Source organism: Danio rerio, chromosome 1, assembly GCF_049306965.1.
Source record: "Danio rerio strain Tuebingen ecotype United States chromosome 1, GRCz12tu, whole genome shotgun sequence".
Classification (NCBI taxonomy): Eukaryota; Metazoa; Chordata; class Actinopteri; order Cypriniformes; family Danionidae; genus Danio; species Danio rerio.
Window position 1 is genome coordinate 7,094,021 of NC_133176.1, and position 23,772 is coordinate 7,117,792.

The 23,772-nt window shown below is 34.9% G+C and overlaps 1 protein-coding gene across 2 annotated transcripts in view; it reads right to left on the minus strand.

Annotated features, from left to right (window-relative positions):
- Positions 1-23,772, minus strand: part of nrp2a (neuropilin 2a) — a 139,054-nt gene that overhangs the window by 85,005 nt on the left and 30,277 nt on the right. For both annotated transcript variants that reach the window (NM_212965.1, XM_021469092.3), the window contains 1 exon segment: positions 14,982-15,163. In NM_212965.1, coding sequence (NP_998130.1) covers positions 14,982-15,163 — 182 coding nt within the window.

Consider the following 23,772-nt stretch of genomic DNA (forward strand, 5'->3'; position numbering starts at 1 on the left):
CCCGTAAAATGTAAGAAAATAAAAAACAGTACGAAGCAATTGAGTGCGAATCATGACCTTTTTTTGAATAACAGCATTAATAAGATTGACGCACCAATACCAAAGAAGTTCCTAAAAAAACGCAAGCGGGCAGGGCAAACTTCAGTAACTAAATACATTTAAAAGACTTATGGTCTGCCACAGAGTTTTGCAAGATTAACTGGTTCATTAATATAATATCTGTGCTTATTGTTCAATGTCGGAAATAACAAAGTAAAAGTAATTGTAATAAACCAATTTGCATTTAAATAAACATTTCTTTTTAGAGATCCTAAAAGTCTCTGTTTTCTTCCGCAGCTGGTTGAAATCCTCTTCATTTGAAACCCTGACAATGATGTTTTCCATCTTTCATTCATCCAAGAGACGCACCGCAATAAAACTAACACGATTTGACCATTAAATTGAACGGATAAATGGAAAATGATCACTCAGCTACAGTATGTAGAGCGAATGGCAGGTTTGCAGCTATTATTATTTTTTGTACAAATAACAAATGGGACATCATCTCGGATGATTGGCTATGGCTTATTATGGCCTGCTGAATACTTTTGTCAGATTAAATGGTTTTATTAATAGATTATCTGTTCTTACGACTGAAAATCACTCGCTGCATGGGGACTCTTATTAAGCTAGTTTAAGTCCCAAATCTGCTTTAGAGATCTGTGTTTGAGAAGACGGATGAATCAAGAACAAGACTTGAGTCGGAAAATGTTTCAAATATAGTTTAACACGATGATCTTCAGCTTTCAGCAGTTCAGATCAGTGGCATGAGATACAAAGTCAAAATAACTAATATGTAAGCACTACAAAAAAATAAATGAAAAGTAAAAAATATGAAAGAAACTAGAAATTCTAGAAGTTATGAGATTTCATAAGTGTCAAGTTTGACATAATCATGAGGTACAATTTTTAAAAATACTAATATACTATAATATACTACGATCCTATGGAAAAAAAATGGCTATCATAAATATTTTGTGCGTGAATAAAATTCACGCTCCTGTAATTATAAAAGCATAAAGGAAAACGGAACATACTCATAATTCATAACATGAAGGAATTGTGTGGAACCCAACATTTTTTACAGAGTACTTATTTAAAATAAGCTGAAAACACAATTCTTGATTTTCTTTTGAGACAACTTAATTGTTAACTTCAATTCAATTTATATTTATTTATATAGCGCTTTTACAATGCGAAGAGCAAATCCATCAATACGCAGCTCCACGAGTTCCAACCAAGCAAGCCAGTGACAACAGTGGCAAGGAATAAACTTCACCAATTGACGAGAGTGAAGGAAAAAATGTTATAAATGTTAAAATGTTATATGTTGGATGTTCTTAAATTTGTAAAAACTAATAAGTTAACTTAACTTCCTAATTCGGTCTCAACACAAATCGAACACAGTTAAATTGTAATAAACCCAGCTATTTTTAACAGTGATGAAAAAAAAAGAAAGAAAGAAAGAAAGAAGGAAAGAAAGAAAGAAAGAAAGAAAGAAAGAAAGAAAGAAAGAAAGAAAGAAAGAAAGAAAGAAAGAAAGAAAGAAAGAAAGAAAGTCGTTCAAGTCCCGGCTGGGTCAGTTGGCATTTTTTTGTAGAGTTTGCATGTTCTCCCCGTGTTGGTTTCTTCCAGTTGCTCTGATTTCCACCACACTCCAAAGACATGTGGTATAGGTCAAATGGATAAACTAAATTGTTTGTAGTGTATGTGTGTGAATGAGAGTGTGTGGGAGTTTCCCAGTATGGGGTTGCAGCTGGAAGGGAAGGTCATCTTGGAAGGGCATCCAGTGTGTAAAACATAGGCTGGATAAGTTGGCGGTTCATTTCGCTGTGGTGACTCCAGATTAATAAAGAGACAAATCTAAAGGAAAACGATTGAATGAATGAGTCTTTGAAAATATGTACGCTGTTTTTGTCCATACTACACGTAATGTGGTTGAAAAAACAACTGGTGTTGCTAAACTGTAAACTGAAACTAATAAAAAATAAACATCTTTGCTAAATAGTAAAACATATTAATGACAATAATATCACTCATAAAGTAATTTTAGCTGCTTGTTAATTTAAAATGAGCTGAAACAACACAATTCTGGAGATTGTTTAGGGGAAGCTTAATTGTTGTTCAATCTACTAAAATTCGTTACATTTACTGAATCGATTTGTGTTGAGACATTGTGAATAAACTGAGTGTACACTTTAAAAAATGCTTGATTGGGTTCCACAGAATCTCTTCATGTCTTCCTAACACAAATCAATTAAATTAACTTAATGATTTTACAGTTTTAAGTGTATCGAATATAAAACAATTCCATTGTCCCCCCCAACAAAAACTCAAGATTTGTGTTGTTTCAGCTCATTTTGAATAGTTTGAACAAGCAGCAAAAATATATATAGTTTAAGTCAGAATTATTAGCCCCCTTGTTTGTTTTTGTCCCCCAGTTTCTGTTTAACGGAGAGGACATTTTTTCAACACATTTCTAAGCATAATAGTTTTTATAACTCATTTCTAATAACTGATTTATTTGATCTTTTCCATGATGACAGTAAATAATATTTGACTAGATATTTTTCAAGACACTTCTATACGGCTTAAAGTGACATTTAAAGGCTTAACTAGGTTAATTAGGTTAACTAGGCAGGTTAGGGTAATTAGGCAGGTTTAACGATGGTTTGTTCTGTAGACCAGAGGTTCCCAAACTTTTCAGCCTGCGACCCCTAATATGACGATGCCAGTGACTCGCGACCCCCAATATCCTGGTTATGAATACAGAAACCTTGCATGCAATGTCACACACACACACCAAAACACCCAGGGATATTCTTCGTTTAATGTCAGTGCGGTAAATGGGCCAGAAACTTTAACCTGGTGTTATAAAATCAATCTGCTGCATCTGACGCTATTGCTGTGTCTTTAATATAATGTAATTACCACTGGGGTCGCAACCCAATAGAACTAGTAACTATAAGCTACTATAGTAACTATATAGTAATTATAAACGACTATATTTTTCTCTTCAGTAGGTTATGGATAAAATATGGACATTCTTATATGATTTAATAATAATAAATAGATTTTTTTTAAATCACCAGGCGACCCTCGAGGGGTCCCGACCCCCCCTTTCAGAACCCCTGCTGTAGACAGTCTAAAACAAAAAATTGCTTACAGGGGCTAATATTTTTGCCCTTAAAATGGTGTTTAAAAAATAAAAACTGCTTTTATTCTAGCCGAAATAAAACAAATAAGACTTTCTCCAGAAGAAAAAATATTATCAGACATACTGTGAAAATTTCCTTGCTCTGTTAAACATCATTTAGGAAATATTTTATAAAAAAGAGAAAAAAAAATCAAAGAGGGGCTAATAATTCAACTGTATTTTTTAAATGTATGTAACGAAATCAAAATACTAGCTTAAATTATATTTGGTGTTGTGCATTGGGTAACGATCTTTACACTAAATAATGACCATAATATAATCTTTAAATCAACTATCTCTTTAAGCTCATATGTACGATGCATGTTTGAATCTTGCAGCAAAGTTGTTTTAACCTCTGACCCTTTATCTCCTATGGTTGTGTCTGACCTCATGGTCCTGTCAAGACCCATCTCTCTTACCCTAACCCCCCCTTTTCCCCTTCGCTGCCCTGCTTCTTTGCCCCAGTTTTGTCACGCCAGATTGTTGCCCCTCAGTGGAATGAGCCACACAACAACCCCTCCTGCCCCAGTCACGTGACTCTGACGCTGTTGCCACGGTTAAAACGGAAGACTTCCTGCTGAGCCGCTTCAGGCCGCTGCTGCCTTCTGAGTGTACACTAAAAATATAACACTAAAAGATGTAATCAAGGCAATACAGTGACTTCTGCTATTGGCAGATTTGATAAATATGAGCAAAGCAGGCTGTGAACAATTGAATTGTCTTAATTGTTTAACCTTTTTGCTCAATATGCTGAGGCAATGATGCAAAAGCCCCGCCCCCTACTCAATATTACATCAACACACTGAAATAAAAGTCTCTTCCAGTTCGTGCTGACTTTAATATTTTAAGCAAAAGATCTAAAAGTTAAACAATATTTAATTTTCCAGCTTTTTCTAAGGGTGTCAGTATTAGTGGAGGGTGCTGTATGTCTGTCAGTCAGTCTGGGTATCGTCAGCCTGTGCTGGTGAAAGGTCTGAAGGGTCTCCTGGTCGCCCTGTGGAATTTACTGCCACTTTAACAGTTGCTTTGAATCAGGTGCTGTCTGTCTCGCTGTCTCGCCTTCTTCTCTTCTATAAAACGCCCCATTTAAAGCCTTCAGCTCTAACTACCTCGTCTTAGAGAAAGCAAACCCAGAGGAAAGAAATAACTCTGGATAGCACAGAGATGAAATCGACAGCAGGTTGACAATGTGTTATTGTCAGGTGTTTTTTCTTTGTATTTTTATGTAATTGTTATTGTTGTTTATGGAATCATTTTAACTTTTTATCTCATTTTGAATCAGATTATTAATAATTAAAACTCACTACCTCTTCATGTGTAATAATTATGACTTTATATCCTTTTTGAATGCTCACTGTAAAAAAGTTCTTGCTTAACTCACTTCAACTTTTTAGTTGTTTTAAATTATCTGAAAAATCTAAATCCAAATTACTTCAAAATCTAAAAACGTAACTAATTCCAGTAGATTAAACTCAAAACAATAAAGTTTGCCCTAAAGAATCTCCAGAATTGTATCTTTTAGACAGAAAATTGTTGATACGTCTGTTGCTCCCCCTCCCTTGTTTGTTTGCTTGAATGTCTTTTGTTTTGTTAATCTAAAGTCAATAAAACGTTGATTACAAAAAATAATGTTTTTTCAGCAAATTTTAAATGAACAAAAATAGGTTTTATTAATATAAGATAAATAAATAATAAAAATTTAGTGTATTTATTATTTTTAATGTTTTACTATTTATTCATTCATTTTCTTGTTGGCTTAGTCTCTTTATTAATCCGGGGTCGCCACAGCGAAATGAACCGCCAACTTATCCAGCACGTTTTTATGCAGCAGATGCCCTTCCAGCCGCAACCCATCTCTGGGAAACATCCACACACACATTGACACACACTCATACACTACGGACAATTTAGCCTACCCAATTTATCTGTACCGCATGTCTTTGGACTGTGGGGGAAACCGGAGCACCCGGAGGAAACCCACGTGAACGCAGGGAGAACATGCAAACTCCACACAGAAACGCCAACTGAGCCGAGACTCGAACCAGCGATCTTCTTGCTGTGAAGCGACAGCACTACCTTCTGCGCCACTGCGTCGCCCCGTTTTACTATTTAGTACACAATTTTTTTTTTTACATAGTTCTAGTTCACAGTTTAACAACACCAGTTTACTCAGTGTTTTTTCAATCCCATTACCTGTTATATCATGAGCAAAAACAGCTTATATGTTTTTCAAAGATGTTATGTCAAAAAATAAATAAAATTCATCTTGTTAGGGAAAAAATAGGGCTATAATACCTAAATAATGACAGACCTTTAACTTTTGTTCATGCTGCATTAAAGTTATGTTTATTTACCAAATCTATTTAAATAATATTATCTGTAGCATTGCATTCTAATGACCTAATTCCCAGTCGATTTATAGTGTTTTAAGAAAATGTGATCATAGAATCGAGAAGCAGCAGAACTGACAAAACTAATTGTGTTCGCGCAAGCAAAACAAAAGTAGATGAATACTGAATGAGAGGATGATCACTCGCGCGCACTGTTGATGTGATGTACGCGACTGTTAAAAAGTGCACGCACGCTCCCATTTCCTTGCGGAAAGTACTGGTGCGATCGGTTCTCTTTTAATATATATATATATATATATATATATATATATATATATATATATATATATATATATATATATATATTTTTTTTTTTTTTTTTTTTTTTTCTTCTTCTTCTTTTGTAAACAACAGCGGCCACTGCTTTCGTTTTTAACATTAACAGTGTGCACGTGATCATCCTTTCATGTTCACTCACAGTGTGTTTTTTTTTTACTGCTTTCTTTTGCTTGCAGTTTTTTTTTTTTTTGATAGTATAGTTTAATTATAATTTTTTTTTACAATAACGTTACTCCCTATTTACGTATGGTTAACTGGTGATCTGGGACCTTTAGGCATGACAGACTACTGTGCATATTTTAGATACATGACAATAAATCTTTTTTAAATGTCAATATTTCTTAAACAAAAGTTTTGTTAAATAAAAAATGTGCATGTATACAGCTATATTTTGCTTGTTTTGACACATTTAAAGTTTGTGGCTATAAATAATGATTTATTGGTGTAGGTGAATCCGTAATTTTGAGCCCTGAAAAGTCATGTGAAATAAACATAAAAAAACCTAATTGCAATGCAACACAACCCATTTGCTACACTGAGCAAGCTCATATGCAACACACACAAAAAAGTGAAATGAATGAGAAGGGATGTGAACATATGATTTTGTGAACGTGATTTTAGCATGTCAAGTCAAATTTATGCATATAAAATATAGAATCCCAACAACAAAAGTGTGGCTAGTGAAAATGGCCACACTTTTATATTTATTATTTTTTCTTTTTTATATATGTATAATGTTAAGCTCTGTGTATATATTGTCACTACATGTTCTTTTCCCAAACGATGCATCGTACTGTGATAGTTCAGCCACGAGTTTTGTTGTTGTTTGGGAAACATTTAAATGAGAAAATGAATACAAGTAGCAATTATTTTACGCTTCTACAAAATGGATAGAGTAACCCTATCATTGGATTTATTTTTTTATTTAAGGTAAGTGCTTGCAAACTATTTATATGTACCTGAATTTAAACAAATTAAATATATCAATGTTTAACTTCATTTGTTTGTTTAAATTCAGTTTGAACAAGCAGCAAAAATCTTTTTTGAGTGTATCAATTAATAGTAAGTGATGGATTTATGAATATAGATATCTGACAACTAAATGACAAACCAAGTAAATAAAAACATGTGCTAATCCAACTCAATTGCATGCTGTAAACCTTTTAGGTGCCTCATAATCGCTGTTTAACCTTGAAGGAACATGTAGCTCCTTTAAGCCAAACAAGCCTCAAAAAAAAAAAAAAAAAAAGCAGGAGCTGTATTGGTGATTGCATGTTCCCCGCGGGTCGGCTGGAAAGCGGAGAGGGATTTTTTTGCATGAGCGTGAACATGAATGAGGGTTTGATGTTCTCGCTTCCAGTGCTGGACAAGAGAAGACGCACCGGAGGAAAGTGTTCAGCACAGATCATTATCTCTACATGTAAACACACACATAAACGGCAGACATCACCCACGCTCACACGTTACCACAATCCCCCTGATTGGAGCTGTTTGAGTAAACAACACATCCCTCAAAGACCACCGCTTTCTGACTTCCTCGTTTTTTGCAGTCTTTAGAACCCAAAAAAACCTGACAGATTTTCTAAACTACACTGCCTCAAACCGAGGAATTTGACAAAAATGAAATAAAATAAAAAAGAATTATGGTGTGGTGTGCAGGAAAAGGGAAAACATGAGGATCTTACACACAAAGACTGAGATCGTCCTCCTGGGAGGTTCGTAATGAGTTTGGAAATCGTAATTAGACAGTGTGTGCACTCAAAGTGATTTTGGTCAGAATAAAAAGGACATATTTCATAATTCCCTCTGTTTGCATTTCCCGGACAAACAGCTTTTTTGCACTACACCAACAAAATGATGTGCATTAGGTGAAATTAAAAATAGATAGAGTTGTGCATTCAATAATTAAGAGGACATTCGTACTCAGTTATAAATAGAAATCTGTATACAGATGAAAGGCCAATAATTAATATAATTTAATCTTTTTTATATTAATATTAGTATATTAAATCAAATGAAATAAAATTATCACTCCAGTCATTATTGCTTTTATTACAATTACCATTAATATGGTGATAATAATAATAATAATAATAATAATAATAACAACAACAACAACAACAACAACAACAACAACAACAATAATAATAATAATAATAATAATAATAATAATAATAATAATAATGATTATGATAATAATATTCATAATAATAATAATAATAATTCATATTTGAGTGATTTCTGAAAGATCACGAGACTCTGAAGACTGGAGTTATGAAGCTGAAAATTTTTCTTTAAAATCACTGGAATCACTGGAATCAATTTCTTTAAAATCACTGGAATAAATTAATAAATTAAATTATAAACTACTTTTGAACAGTTATTTTAATAACATTAATGCAATAATATTTCACAATTTTTACTGTATTTTTGATGAAATAATGTATGCCTTGGTATGGGAAATAAATTATATATATATATGTATAAAACTACATAACAATATAATTTTAAAAATGCTATTTTAATACAGTTTAAATAAATGTAGATGACAAACTTTTTTGGCAACATAAAAAAAATCAATTTATTATTTTAGCAAATGTTTATTGTATTATGATATTTTTTTAAACGACAGAAGAAAACAAGTACTTGCTTTCATTTCAGTTAATTATTTAATTTCTAAATTATTTCTTGGATAAATGCTTTTGTTAAACATTTATTAAATGCATTTTTATTCCAATTTTCAATTGTTTTTACTGACAAAAACTACCACAAACAAATTAGCATGAGATGCATGATGTTACAATAAGAGATATTTAAAAAATAAATCCTCTAAATTGTTCTTAAATCAAATCATGAGGAAAATAAAGGTTCACATCTCTTATTTATTTCAATATGTAAAATATATTTAAACACACCATTTACGCCATTAAAGACATCAAAACACACAATGATCAGAAAAGAGTGTAATATACATTTACATTTACAGCATAAGTGAGTATGCCCCTTTTGAAAATTTTGGTGTATTTAAACTAATTAGTTTTATTAAACAGAGTTATGTCTATTAAAATAAGAGTTTGGTCACCTGACATCTTTAGGAATATGTTTAAATATTTAAGTTTAAGTTATTACCCAAAAATATTACAAAATACAACAAAATTTTATATATGCAAGTCATAATTATTAGCCCAATTATTAAGGAATTTTTCACAGTATTTCCTATAATATTTTTTCTTCTGGAGAAAGTCTTATTTGTTTTATTTCGGCTAGAATAAAAGCAGATTTTGATTTTGTTAAATCCAATTTAAGGTCAAAATTATTAGCCCCTTTAATCTATATATATATTTCTATTGTCTACAGAACAAACCACAGATATACAATGACTTACCTAATTACCCTAACTTGCCTAGTTAACCTAGTTTAGCCTTTAAATTGCACTTTAAGCTGAATACTACAATCTTGAAAAATATCTAGTATCAACCCAGTCTGATTCTGAAAATGTATTGTTATTTACATTTCTGGAAATTGCCAAATACGTTCTAGGAGGTACGTTTTATTGCTGTTTTTGTTTTTCGCGAATCCACCAAAAGCCACTGTGTACGCTTTTTCAGATCACAAATTTCTCTCGCAAGTGCCATTCATACCTGTTGTTCTCATTTAAATCCACCAGAGACCAATGTCGACTGACAGACAGACTGACTGACAGACCCACCCTCCTTCTTCCCTTAAGCCAACCAATAGTCTTTTCAAAAGCACCGATTGACCCGCCCACCCATTTCCCTAAACTCAACCAAGTTTTAAAAAGCAATCCAGAAAAAGAAAAGCCCTCGCCTGATTTTTACCACTTTTCAGATTTTACCACATTCTCACTCTGTTATTTAATTGTTTATTTTATGGATTCTGTTTTTGTCCTATCTGCTTCCTAGAACTGTTCTTCAACGGACTTGAACCCTGACGTGGTCAACTCCGCTCTGTGTCTCAAGTCCCCTGACATACATGGTGAGCCACTGGTCAAACTGGTAACTGCGGGAAAGCAGTTCATGCTAAGGTAAGCGCTCAGCTGGTAAGCGCAAACAGCCCTGTAGCGTTTGTTTTAAAGATGAAATGCAGCCATATGTACCTCTGGCTACATAATTTGAGATCTCCAGAAATATATATATAGGGCTATGTTTTCAGAATGAACCTATATTGCAATATTATGAACTGTCATCATGGCAAAGATCAGAATCTTTGAATCAGAATCAGCTATTAGAAATGAGTTATTAAAGCTATTATGTTTACAAATGTGTTGAATAATTTGGGGGGAAAATATACAGGGTAACAGCTAATAACTCTGACATCAACTGTATATCACCCACACACGGCTCTAGCAGCATCCCACAAGAGCACACGCATGTGGCTCCATTATTAAAAGCTGTTCCTGCTGGTATCTCTGGTTGGTGTAAACTGAGATTGTGTCCTCATCATGAGTCTTGCGACTGGATATAACCGGTAACAGTACCTGAGGGCGATGGCGATGATTTCAGCAATTACCGCAGCTTACAGAGAGAATAACTCTGCTGTTTTTCGCCATTAGCCATGATGAAGCCGCGGCGCTAATGTTACCAGGCTAATCATCACTGTAGCAAAACAACATTCATCGCCATTCCCACGAGTCCATACGGCTAGTGCAGGGCTCCTGGAGGAACACGCTAGTGCTAGTTAATGCTGTTTGCCAACACTAATATGACCATTACTTTTGCCTGCACTTTGACAAGTCTAATCCCATAGACTTTCATTAAAGGCTATATCTACAGTCTACAGCATCAGAGAGACTGAACGCTGCTCTCTATTGACATTATCCTCCGAAAGAGAAAGAAAAAGCCTTGGAAAGAACATTATATATTAATATATTTAATATTAATAGGCATAATTATAATCAATACCCAGCAAGTTAAAATCTGTATTAAAATGTATTTTAATACGGTTTTACAATTTTTTTTATAAATAAACTAAAATAAAAAAAGATTAATAAAAATTATTATTATGATAGTTATCATCATAATCATTATTATTATAATTATTACTATTATTATTATTATTATTATATTGTGTTTACATATTAAAATAACATTTTATAATACAATAGCAAGAATACTATTACAATACATAAAACATAATAAATGTTGTTATTACTACTACTACTACTACTACTACTACTACTACTACTACTACTAATAATAATAATAATAATAATAATAATAATATTATTATTATTATTATTAATAATAATAATAAATATAATTATATTATTTGTTATTATTGTTGTTGTTGTTGTTGTGATAATGATGATGATGATGATGATGATGATGATGATGATGATGATGATAATTATTAATATCACAATATTCATCATCATTATTATTATTTATATTGTATGCATTTACATATTGATATCACATTCTTTTATTTAACAGCAAAAATATTATTACAATAAGTCAAAAAGAATCAATTTCGATGAAACATATTTTTTTTATTTTAAATATTTAATTATATTATATATTTATTTTCTATTATTGTGTTTACAATTATTTATACTTAATTTATACTTAAACTACTGGTAATTTGTTTTATTTCAGTTTCATTTGCATTTTTTTTGGGGGGGGGGGGGTAAATTGGAAATAAAAACAAAAAAATAATTATGAAGGGTTTGTATTTATTTATTTATTTATTTATTTACTTATTTACTCACTTATTTACTTATTCACTTAACTTTTTTTATATTCATCTATTAATTTCATATTGATTAATTGATTTACTTATTTACTTACTCATTTACTTAATTATTTACTTGCTTATTTACTTATTCACATACTTATTTTTATATTTAATTATTAAATTCATATGTATTTATTTACTTATTTACTTACTAATTTACTTGCTTATTTACTTGTTCACTTATTTATATATATATATATATATATATATATATTTATTAATTACATATTTATTTATTTAATTATTAATTTCTTTACTTACTAATTTACTTGCTTATTTACTTAATTACTTGTTTTTTATTTTTATTTATTAAATTCAAATTTATTTATTTACTTATTTATTTACTTATAAGCTATTTATTTACTCATTTACTAACTTTTTACTTACTTTTTTACTTATTTACATATTTTCTTGCTGATCTACTTATTTACATACATATTTTCTTACTTATTAACTTTTTATATATTTATTTAATAATTTATTAAATATTTATTTATGTTTAAATTTATTTATTTAGTTATTTGTTTGAATTTAGCTTTTTGAGTGCTACAGTATACAGTATACATTTTTTTCTAAAAGCAACCCCACGTTTTTGTACAACTGTAAAAAGTATTTTTCTTATGCTTTATGTACTTCTAGCTGGTACAACACAATCTCCACAGATTCGTACAAACTCCACACACAAATTGCCAATGTTCTCCAAACTCTGATTCCCAAAGGATGAGAGATCAGAGTCCAATTAAGAGGGCATTCCTGGCATTCTGGAGGACGGATGAAAAGAGTTAAGCCTTTCCTCCAAACGCAGTTTATTTTCTTTTCTTCTCCCCCTTGATGTTTAATTGGTCTGGGAGCGTTTTGGGCAACTTTCAGCCCAAGCGTGTCTGAAGCGGGACGGAGGAGTTCGAGACCTTCTGCAAGCCAAAGTCAAAGGTCGTTCAGCTAACGAGATTTACAGCGTAACAAGAGCACCTCCAAAATCAACCCAGGACACTCGTGACCCCCAGAAAAACAGGCTGAAGCGATCAGACATCAATCACAGGCTGAGACTTCACACATAAACACCCCGACCAGCAGTCAACAAACGCTACAGTGCTGGAGACACAAAAACTCTGAAGAGATGCTGCTCTTTTTAAAAAAATGTTGAACTGGATGTATTTTATTTTTTATGTGGAGTAAAAACATCTGTAACATTCATGTCAGCAGGACTAAATTTAAACAAACAAATTAAGTTTAACATTACTACATTTAGTTTGTTTAAATTTTGTTTAAAGCCACAGCCATATCACCCTGCAGCCCAAGGTTACCTATGAAGCTAAGCAGCGCTGAGCCTGGTCAGTACCTGATGGGAGACCACATGGGAAAGCTAGGTTGCGGTTGGAAGTGTTGTTAGTGAGGTCAGCAGGGGGCGCTCAACCTGTGGTCTGTGTGGGACCTAATGCCCCAGTATAGTGAAGGAGACACTATACTGTCAGTGAGCACCGCCTTTCGGATGGGACGTTAAACTGAGGTCTTGACTTTCTGTGGTCATTAAAAACCCATGGCAGGGGTGTAACAACGGTGTCCTGGCCAAATTACCTACATTGGCCCTTACCGCGATCAAGGCCTCCCAATCATCCCCATCCAGTGAATTGGCTGTATCACTGTCTGCAATATATATACAGTTGAAGTAAGAATTATTAGCCCCCCTGAATTTTTAGACCCCTTGTTTATTTTTTTTCTCGTTTTCTGTTTAAGGATGAGAAGATTTTTTCAGCACATTTCTAGACATAATAGCTTTAATAACTTATATCTAATAACTGATTTATTTTATCTTTGCGATGATGACAGTAAAAAATATTTGACTAGATATTTTTCAAGACACTTCTATACAGCTTGACATTTAAAGACAGTGACATATAAAGGCTGAACTTGGTTAATTAGGTTAACTAGGCAGGTTATTAGGTAATTAGGCAAGTTATTGTATAATGATGGTTTGTTCTGTAGACAGTTGAAAAAAAATAGCTTAAAATGGCTAATAATTTTGTCCTTAAAATGGTGTTTAAAAAATTAAAAACTGCTTTTTTTCTAGCTGAAACAAAACAAATAAAACTTTCTCCAGAAGAAAAAATATTATCAGACATACTGTAATAATTTTCTTCTCTGCTCTGTTAAATATAATTTGGGAAATATTAAGAAAAGAAAAAAAATCAAAGAGTGGCTAATGATTCTGATTTCAACTATATATTTACTTCAAAAAAAAAAAATATATATATATATATATATATTATTTTTTTTTTGGTAATATTATAGTTTGATTAATAATAATAATAGTTGCTTATCTATTTTTTTAAAACTTGTATATATTTTTACACAGTTCTTCAGCGTTTTATTACTATTTAGTTTGATTAGCATGAACAGTTGAAGTCATAATTATTAGCCCTCCTGTAAAAACTTTTTCAAATAGTTCTTAAACGGGATAATAATAATGAATGACCTTCTTAAAATAAAAGCTGCTTTTATTCCAGCCAACCTAAAAGAAAAACAGAATAACAGGAAATACTGTACACATTTTCTTACTCTGTTACACCGTAAAAAAAAAAAAAAAAATGCTAGGTTCCACATAATCCATTTGTGTTGAGACAACATGAAGAAATGAAATTAACCCATTTGTTTTTTTACAAATTTAAGTGAATTGAACATATAACAGTTATGTTGTCCCAAAAGAAACCTCAAAAAGATTTTATATAGTTTGAGAAATATTCATTCATTCATTCATTTTCAAAGGTCGCCACAGCAGAATGAACCATCAACTATTGCAGCATATGTTTTATGCAGCACTACTGCCAATTTAGTTTACCCAATTCACCTGTAGCGCATGTCTTTGGACTGTGGTGGAAACAGGGGCACCCAGAGGAAATGAGGAGAACATGCAAACTCCACACAGAAACACCCACTGCAGCCGGAACTCTAACCAGCGACCTTCTTGCTGTAAGGTGACAGTGTTAACCACTGAGTCACCGTGCCACCCCACTTTCAGAAATATTTGAAAAAGAATGCAAATTTCACAAAAGGCTGAAAAATTTCTCATTCATGATTCCACACAAGTGTTTCTTCAAAAAGTTTCTTCAGCATTTATTGATAAGAAGCTGAAGAAATAAGTTTTTAACTGAAGGTCATCATGACTCCACTGATTATAATAGCTGCAATCTAGTGACCGATACAGAAGCCTCTGAAAGGAATTATATGATTATACGAACACACTTGAGCTCTTCAATGTCAGGAAGGGATTTTTTTTTCCTCAAAATGATCAGCTCCTTTAACCACACTGGAGCTCATGCACTCACCAGTCTTGAAGATCTCGTAGCGCAGGGAGAAACCGGCACCCTGGTGTGCGTAATCAGACACAAACTTGATGTGGATGAAGGGACCGGAGGAGATGATGGCGGGAGGAGCGATGTTACTGCAGTGTTTGCCCAGCAGGTCTGCAGACTCCGAATTCCCATCTCGGATCTCGATGAAGTCATACCTGGAAGCAGGAGACGGAGCAGGTTTATATGCTAATTCTGGATTGGTTTGGTTGGTCGTACTCTAGCATACATTACGAATATCACTATAAACAATATTTAACCGTATTTGCTTTTCCTCAAATATTTACAACACATGGCTATTATGTTTTAACACCTAGCAAGAATGTTTAGCATGTCTTTTAAATAATTTAACATGTTAGTAGCATGTTTAACTTGTTGTTTTTTGGTGTTAGGAAGCTGCTAACATGTTTTAGCAAGTTGATAGCATTGCTAACATGTATAAGTACATTGTTAGTATGGTTTAATGTATTTCTATCATATAAGTGGTATTAGCATGTTGCTAACTTTTTTAGTACACAGACACACACATATGTGTATATGTGGTTTACGGGGACTCATTAACATTCCTCAGGCCTACATGTTTTTGCATTTTGTTAGTGTTATTAGCATGTTTGATCACATGGCTATTGTGTTTTAACACTTACCAAGCATGTTTATCATGTCTTTAAAGCCATTTAACATGTTAGTAGCATGTTTGGCTCACAGTTTTAGATATAGAAAGGTGCAAACATGTTTTGGCAGGTTAATCGCATTGCAAGCATGTATAGGCACATTGTTAGTATGTTTTAATATATTTCTATCACATTAGGAGTGGCATTAGCATGTTGCTAACTTGTTTTAGAATACAGACACACACATACTCGTATATGTGGTTTACAGGGACTCTCCATTGGCATCCCTAGTAAAAAAAACAGCTTGAACCAGCCTAGGCTGGTTGGTTTGTTTTAGTTGGTTGACCAGGCTGGTTTTAGAGGGGTTTTGGCCATTTCCAGGCTGGTTTCCATCCATTTCCAACGAGGTCTTAGCTGGTCAGGCTGGGAGATGACCAGCTAAGACCAGCTTGACCAGCCTAGCCAAGCTGGGAGCACAGCCAAAACCAGCTGTGTCCAGCTTAAACCAGGCTGGTCAATCAGGTTTTAGCTGGATTTAGCTTGTCATTTTCCAGCCTGACCAGCTAAGACCAGGCTGGAAATGGCTGAAAACCAGCCTGGAAATGTAAAAACCATGCTGGTCAACCAGCTAAAACCAGCCAACCAGCCTAGGCAGGTTTAAGCTGGATTTTTCAGTAGGGATTACATACAGCTTAACAATTTCTGCATACTGTAAGAGTGCTTTCGTATGTTTTAGCAGGTTTTAGCACATTGTCGCCATGTTTTAGCGTGTTGCTAGCTTGCTGGAGCACATTAACATTCCTTGGCCTACATGTTTTTGCACTTTGTTATAATGTTATTAGCATGTTGTTTTAACACATGGATAACACTTAGCAAGCATGTTTATCATGTCTTTTTAAATCAGTTAACATATTAGTAGTGTGTTTAGCTCACTGTTTTTGAAGTTAGCAAGCAGCGAGTTAATAGCATTGCAAAAATGTATAAGTACATTATTAGTATGGTTTAATATATTTCCGATCATATTAAGAGTGATGTTAGCATGTTGCTATTCAATGCAGCTTTAGTGCTTTCGTGTGTTTCTGGTTTTAGCACATTGCTACAATGAGTTAGCATGGTTTTTACATCTCTGTCATATAAATAGTAGTGTTAGCATGTTGCTAGCTTGCATATGAGGTTTACGTGGACTCCACAGGCATGATGTATTTTATACTATTGAAGCAATGCTTTATAGTTCCAGCATAATTTAGCACACTGTCAGAGGGCTTTGGAGTGTTTTAGCTGGCTATAGCACATTACTACAATGTGTTAGCATGTTGCAAACTTCTAGCATATTACCATTCCTTAGGCCTTCATATTTTTGCACTTTGTTACAATGTTATTAACCTGTTTTAACACGTTTTTAACACTTAGCATGGTTTAATACATGTCTTTCATATAAGAGTGGTGTTACGCTATAGGAGTGTTGTCGCTAGCTTGCATATGTGGTTTACGGGTACTCTCCAGAGGCATAATGTATTTTATAAAGTAAAAAAAAAACACTTAATATATTAACTTACCCTACCCCTATCCCTAAACCTCCTCGCAGACATCCTGTGGCTTTTTTTTTTCAAAACACTTGATTGAGTATGATATTTAAGCATTTTGAATTATGAGGACACAAAGCACATCTTCAAAAACCACCTTATCACTGTCATACCAACAGCATACCCATGTAATAGAAGAAATCCATGTCCTCATAAACCACATAAACTAGCACACACCCACACACAACTAACATATAAGGGATGGGAACCTATTTATTCAACAGTAATCACATCTTGTTAAACTATTTGTACATACTGTAACTCAGATTGCCACTTAAAGCAATAAAACAGTGTCCTATCAGCAGTGAAAATGTCCTTCTGGGAAGCCGTACATTGAGAAGGCAAGGAAGTGCAATGCAATATCTTGTAAGGAACGCTGAAGCCTGACCTCCGACCCTCAGCCGACTGCTGCCTTATCACAACAAACACACAGTTTTCATGTCACTTCAGAGACAATGACCACCTGTCCGGCCAAAATAATCCCTTAATGTGCCTTGTCCTCTTTTCGCCAAAGCACTTCACACACAATGTCTAAATGAGGCGAAAGACTCCAAAAAATCCAGCCGGCTGTCTGCATGAGTGCTTCCTTATAATAAATCTGGCCATAGAGAGGCATGAGTCAGGCTTCTTCTCACACCTCAGGAATGCTTGCCCCATTTAACCCCTAAACAAGAACAAGATCCCTGTAAACACACAAGACCACACCATCCTCTGCCCTGACGCATTCAATCTGCGCAGCTTTAAAACTGATTCAGAGTCAGGCGTCAGAAGAGTTTCTTCGCAGTACAGTACACTTGGTTTTAAGTCAGAGTTATACACTTAAGATATGAGAGAAGATGATTTACCGGATACATAAATACATGATTGTTCAGAAATAATAAAATTTAGTATTCAGTGAAAATTATTGATAAAAATATCCGTGAATTAGCAGTTTTCCTTTTTTTTATATGAAGTTTTTATTGCCCAACCCAGGCTCATTCTGAAAATGTACCACTATATACATTTCTGGAGAGTGCCAAATATGTCCCAGGAGCTACATTTTTTTTTTGCAGTTTTTGTTTTCACGAATCCACCAGAGGCTGCTGCTTTTAAATCTTAAATTTCTCTCGCGAGTGCCATTCGAGCCTGCTGTTCCTTCCCTAAACCCAACCAATAGTGTTTTCAAGAGCACAGATTGACCTGCCCACTCACTTTCCTAAACACAGCCAATAGTTTAAAAAGCAATGCAGAAAAAGAAAAGCCCTCGCTTGATTTTTACCACGTTTTCAAATTTTTACCACATTCTCACCCTGTTATTTACTTGTTTGTTTTAATTTTGGGCTTTTATTTTTGTCTTGCCTGCTTTTTGAAACTGTTAGTTGCTGCACTCCAGTCCCATCTTCGTGGTCAACTCCTCTCTGCTTCTCAAGTCGACTGATGTACATGGTGAGCTAACTGGACAAACTGGTAATATCTGTAAAAGCCATCCAACAGGAGGTAAGCGGTTGGCTAGTAGGTGCGAAAAGAAACGGCGTCATACCACCCCGTAACGTTCGTTTTAATGACGAAATGCAGCCATGTATGGATGTTTCCCAGTAATGGGTTGCAGCTAGAAGTGGATCCACTGCGTAAAACATATGCTGGATAAGTTGGTGATTCATTCCACTGTAGCAACCCCAGATCAATAAAGGGACTAAGCCGAAGAAAAATTAATGAATGAGTTTATCTGATTTGATTTTTTAAATTTATTTATTTATTTATTTATTTATTTATTTATTTATTTATTTATTTATTTATTTATTTATTTATTTATATTTTTTATTTTTATTTTTATTTTTATTTTTATTTTTATTTTTATTTTTATTTTATTTATTTGTTTGTTTATTTATTTATTATTTGTTTTTATTTATTTATTTGTATTTAATTAATTTGTTTGTTTATTTTTTAATTAGTTTATTTATTTATTTACTTATTTATTTTTATTTATCTGTTTATTTATTTCTTATTTGTTTATTCATTTATTTATAATCAATTATTTAATTAATTAACTTGTTTTTTAATTTTTTATACTTAGTTTATTTATTTATTTATTTATTATTTTAGATTTTTAGAACACTGCTAAATAAGGAAAAATGGATAAATAATATTATTATATGTTGTCTACATCTACAATAGTTTTGTTACTAAACGAACACAAGAGACACTATTTACCGAGATACTGTACGAGCCAATCTAACATTATTTAGCACAAAATATACAAAAGGAAACATGTTTTTTATCCGTTTTAGTGTGTGATCTATGCACAACCACCATCTATGCATTATGAAAATAGAATGTCAAAAACACACCAGTGTCTGTGATGTTGAGCATGTCTGATCTCTCCCTATACACAACCGAACGAAGACGTGACATTTAGCAGTTTTTAACCTTTTCTCATCAGCCGGCACTGAATTATCTCTGGTTGAGCTGCATAACTGCTGGCTCCACGTCACTCATGCGCGTGTGTGTGCGTCTGTGTGTGTGTGTGTAAACCTGACACGGCCCCGGGCCCCTCAGAATGACATAGAGAGGCAGGTGTGTGTGACTCTTCATTGCTCTGGACCCCCAGTCGACCGCACACTTAGAGGCTTCAGGTACAGTCGTGTATATTTAGACCTGAGGCGTCTCAGCACACATACACCCTTACTAAATAACACACACATACTGTACAGCATCTGAAATCCGAAAAGCGAAATCTTTCTAAAGCAAAAGAAATTAATTACTGTAGCAAAACCTATGAGAGATGCTGATTAAATTGCTTATACTGTGTGTCGTATGTTTTGATGACACACATTTTGTATTCGTTTTGTACATATTCAGACAATATATATTACATATGGGTTGCACGGTGGCGCAGTGGATAGCACGTTCACAGCAAGAAGGTCGCTGGATCAAGCCTCAGCTGGGTCAGTTGGCATTTCTGTGTGGAGTTTGCATGTTCTCTCCATGTTCTTGTGGGTTTCCCCCATAAGGTCAAAGACATGCAGTATAGGCGAATTGGAAAAATTAAATTGGCTGTAGTAAAGGAGAGTGTGTGAATGTGTGAATATTTGAATATATATATGTGAATATATGAGTGTGTATGGATGTTTCCCAGTACTGGGTTGCGGCTGGAAGTGCATCCGCTGTGTAAAGCATATGCTGTAATAGTTAGCGGTTCATTCCGCTGTGGCGACCTCTGAAAAATTAGAAACTAAGCTAAAGGAAAAACGAATACATGAAGAAAAAATTAGGAATTAGGAACTAAATATTTGAAACATAAACGTAATGCAGCACAAAAAATATATTTTTTTAAGAAATCCTTTTAAATTCTTAAAATCTCTGGCCTTCATGAACATTATGCACTAGGGCTGCACAATATATCGCTTCAGCATCGATGTCAAAATGTGCACATCAGCAAAAGTCACATAGCTGGATTTGCAATAAGTATGGTTAATGTAGATTAAAGGCAAATTTAACTATTCACAATTAACTATTTTTTCTGTTGAACATATCAAGTGAGTTTGAAGGATTCAGGCACAATAAAAAATAACATTTGTTGGTTCAACAAAAACCAATTCAACTTTTATAGCAGGGCTCGAACGTAACCTTTTTGCATAGTAGCACTGGTGCTCCTGACTTCAAAAATGTAGGCACACCAGCCAAAATTTAGGCGCACCCACTAAAAATTATGAGCACCATTGCTGTAATATAATATCAGTTTTATATTGACAGATTTACTGTATTTAAAGAGCCCATATTATGGGTTTTTGAAAATTACCCTCCATGTAGTGTGTAACACAGCTCTAAGTGAAGTGAAGTATCCAGCTAAGGCTTAAATCTGTTAGTGTACAGTGTTCAAAACTGTTGATTCATCTATAAAAGAGTCGACTCATAGTGCTTCAAACGAGTCGCCTTGATACCGATTCATTAGGTGTTTCGCCATGACGTACGAACGAAACCAAGTTATTCACGTGCACGCGCAAACCCAGGAGATTTCAAACCTGAGGCCCCGCCCTCTGACGCAGAAACCCAGACACACACACACACAAACACACACAAACATGCCGGTCGATTGAAGTCAAACTGCAGATGGATATATTGAGTCTCTACCCAAAGATGAAACCTCAGCATTATAGCCAAGCAGTTGGAAATTACTGGAAACTTCTGGAAACTACATGCTACAAAGAATACTTCATCAGCGTTTGTTAAAGGAAGGATCAGTAAAGAGTAACTTACTGATGGACATCAGGATGGATATTTCTTCCTCCATTTCTCATGTGTAAGTACGTGCGATTAAAGTTGCCTCGTTGACTCTAGCTTGCAAATGTATTTAGTTGTGATTTGTTACTTGTAACCGCGTGTACTGTATCAGGTTAACTGGCTATATTCTCATATCCCGTGCAAAGTCACGTTAAAAACGCGACGCGTGCTGCTTTGTTACCGGAGCTCCGTGGACGAGGAGTAGTGTGTGTGTCTGTGTGTGCGTGTGTGCGCGCTGTCGTCCGGAGGTGTGTGTGTGTGTGTGTGTGTGTGTGTGTATGTGCGCGCGCGCGCGTTATCGTCCGGAGCAGGGTTAAATGCGTGTGTGTGTGTGTCTGTGAAAAGAGCAGAGTGAGAAGCTAGGAGATCTCCTCAACTGTTTTTGGAGTTTTTGCTCAATAAAATAGTTAGTCGTCTGAATTTTCAAGTCCATAGTCTGTATTTACATTGACCCACTGGCAGCTAAAATCCACGCCTACACTATCGAGCGTGTATGAACTGTGATTACTTTTATATTGCTGATTAGCTGTTTGGCATTTCACTCTCTGACTGAAGGCAGTCGACCAATCGCAACAGACTGTCATTGGTCCAATCAGCGCAGATTAGCTTCGCGCTAAGGAGGGGTTTGGGAACAAATGAATCACTGGACGATTCATACAGGAGTCGCTAGGATAATTAGGTAAAAATAGATGCAGATTATAAGACCACGAAAGTGTTTTTTGACCTTGCATGGATATTAAACTGTTGTTGGAGACCCTTACAACCAAGATATGACCCTATTTCATGTATAATATGGGCTCTTTAAAATCAACACTAATTCATTATACATAATACGCTATTCATTCCCAAAGTACAGCTAATGTAAGTAAAAGCACACACACACACACACACACCGTGTCCATCTCACCTCAAACACTAGAAAAACGCAGATGAAGGCTTGTAAACTGTGTGCAAGTGTAATTAGGTTGTAATTGATTTTGTAGAGGCTCTCGGCTCCAGGATTAGCAGTGACAAGTGAGTGTGTCAAATGTGGATATTGACCGTCTCCAGACGCCTCCACTTGGCACCAACGCATTTCCAGAGTGGAAACAAACCAAGATGCCCATTGATCAACAGAAATGCCGGGATCACTTATTTACCTCACATAAAAACGAGAACAAGTGTTCGTATCTCTTTCACAGCACTCATAAGCGAAGCCTTTTCTCATTATTGCAGCAATTGGATGTCGTTTTATAGGCGTGAAGCTGCGATTGTTTACCGCCGTGCAATAGAGCTGCGATTATGCATGCTAATTATGCGTGACTCAATGGTTATTCAGGTGCTACAGGCTGTGATGAGAACTCCCTAGACGGTGGTATGTTTGTAAGTGTGAGCGGGAAGAGAGGCTTGACACGAGCAGGGCAAAGGCCCCGTGTCCCTGTCTCATGTTCAGACATGTCTTCCTCTCCAATCTCACTTTCTGTCTCCTCACGCCTCCAGCCTCTTCACTGCTAATTGCTTTTCGCACCTACGGTGTTTTTCAAGCACTTTTTCCAGGCTTGCACAGTCCCCCGAGGTGTCACTAGCTTGCCCTAAAGAGCAGTTTGTCTGGAGGAAGACGCAGACGGACTGATACACAGGGGTGCGGATGCTACTATCTGTGTTTATTTTGTCCGCGTACACTGTACTACGATGTGTGTTTGTATGGTTAGCTGAGTACAAATGAAAAGAGTTGTTCTCTGGTGACACTGGGCGTAGCATTAAGCCTGGACGCCATTAATCTTCCAACTGCCTGAAATTCACTACCTACACAGTAAGCAACACTAATGCGTGTGCTGCTTAACCAATAAGATCTTCTGGTGTGATAAACCTTTCCCAGAGATGGGTTGCGGCTGGAAGGGCATCCGCTGCGTAAAAACTTGCTGGATAAATTGGCGGTTCATTCCGCTGTGGCGACCTCGGATTAAAAAAGGGACTAAGCTGACAAGAAAATGAATGAATGAATGAATGAATGAATGAATGAATGAATGAATGAATGAATGAATGAATGGTGTGATAAACATCACTGGCAGATTTGATATTTGGCTCAAGTGTATGGTACTGGAATGCTCATTCATTTTTCTTCAGCTTAGTCTCTTTATTTGTCAGGGGTCGCCACAGTGGAATGAACCGCCAACGTATCCAGCATATGTTTTACGCAGCGGATGCCCTTCCAGCTGCAATCCAGCACTGGGCAACACCCATACTCTCTTGCTTTCATAAACATACACTACAGCCAATTTAACATATTTAATTCAATTATAGTGCATGGCTTTGAACTGTGTCGGGAAACTT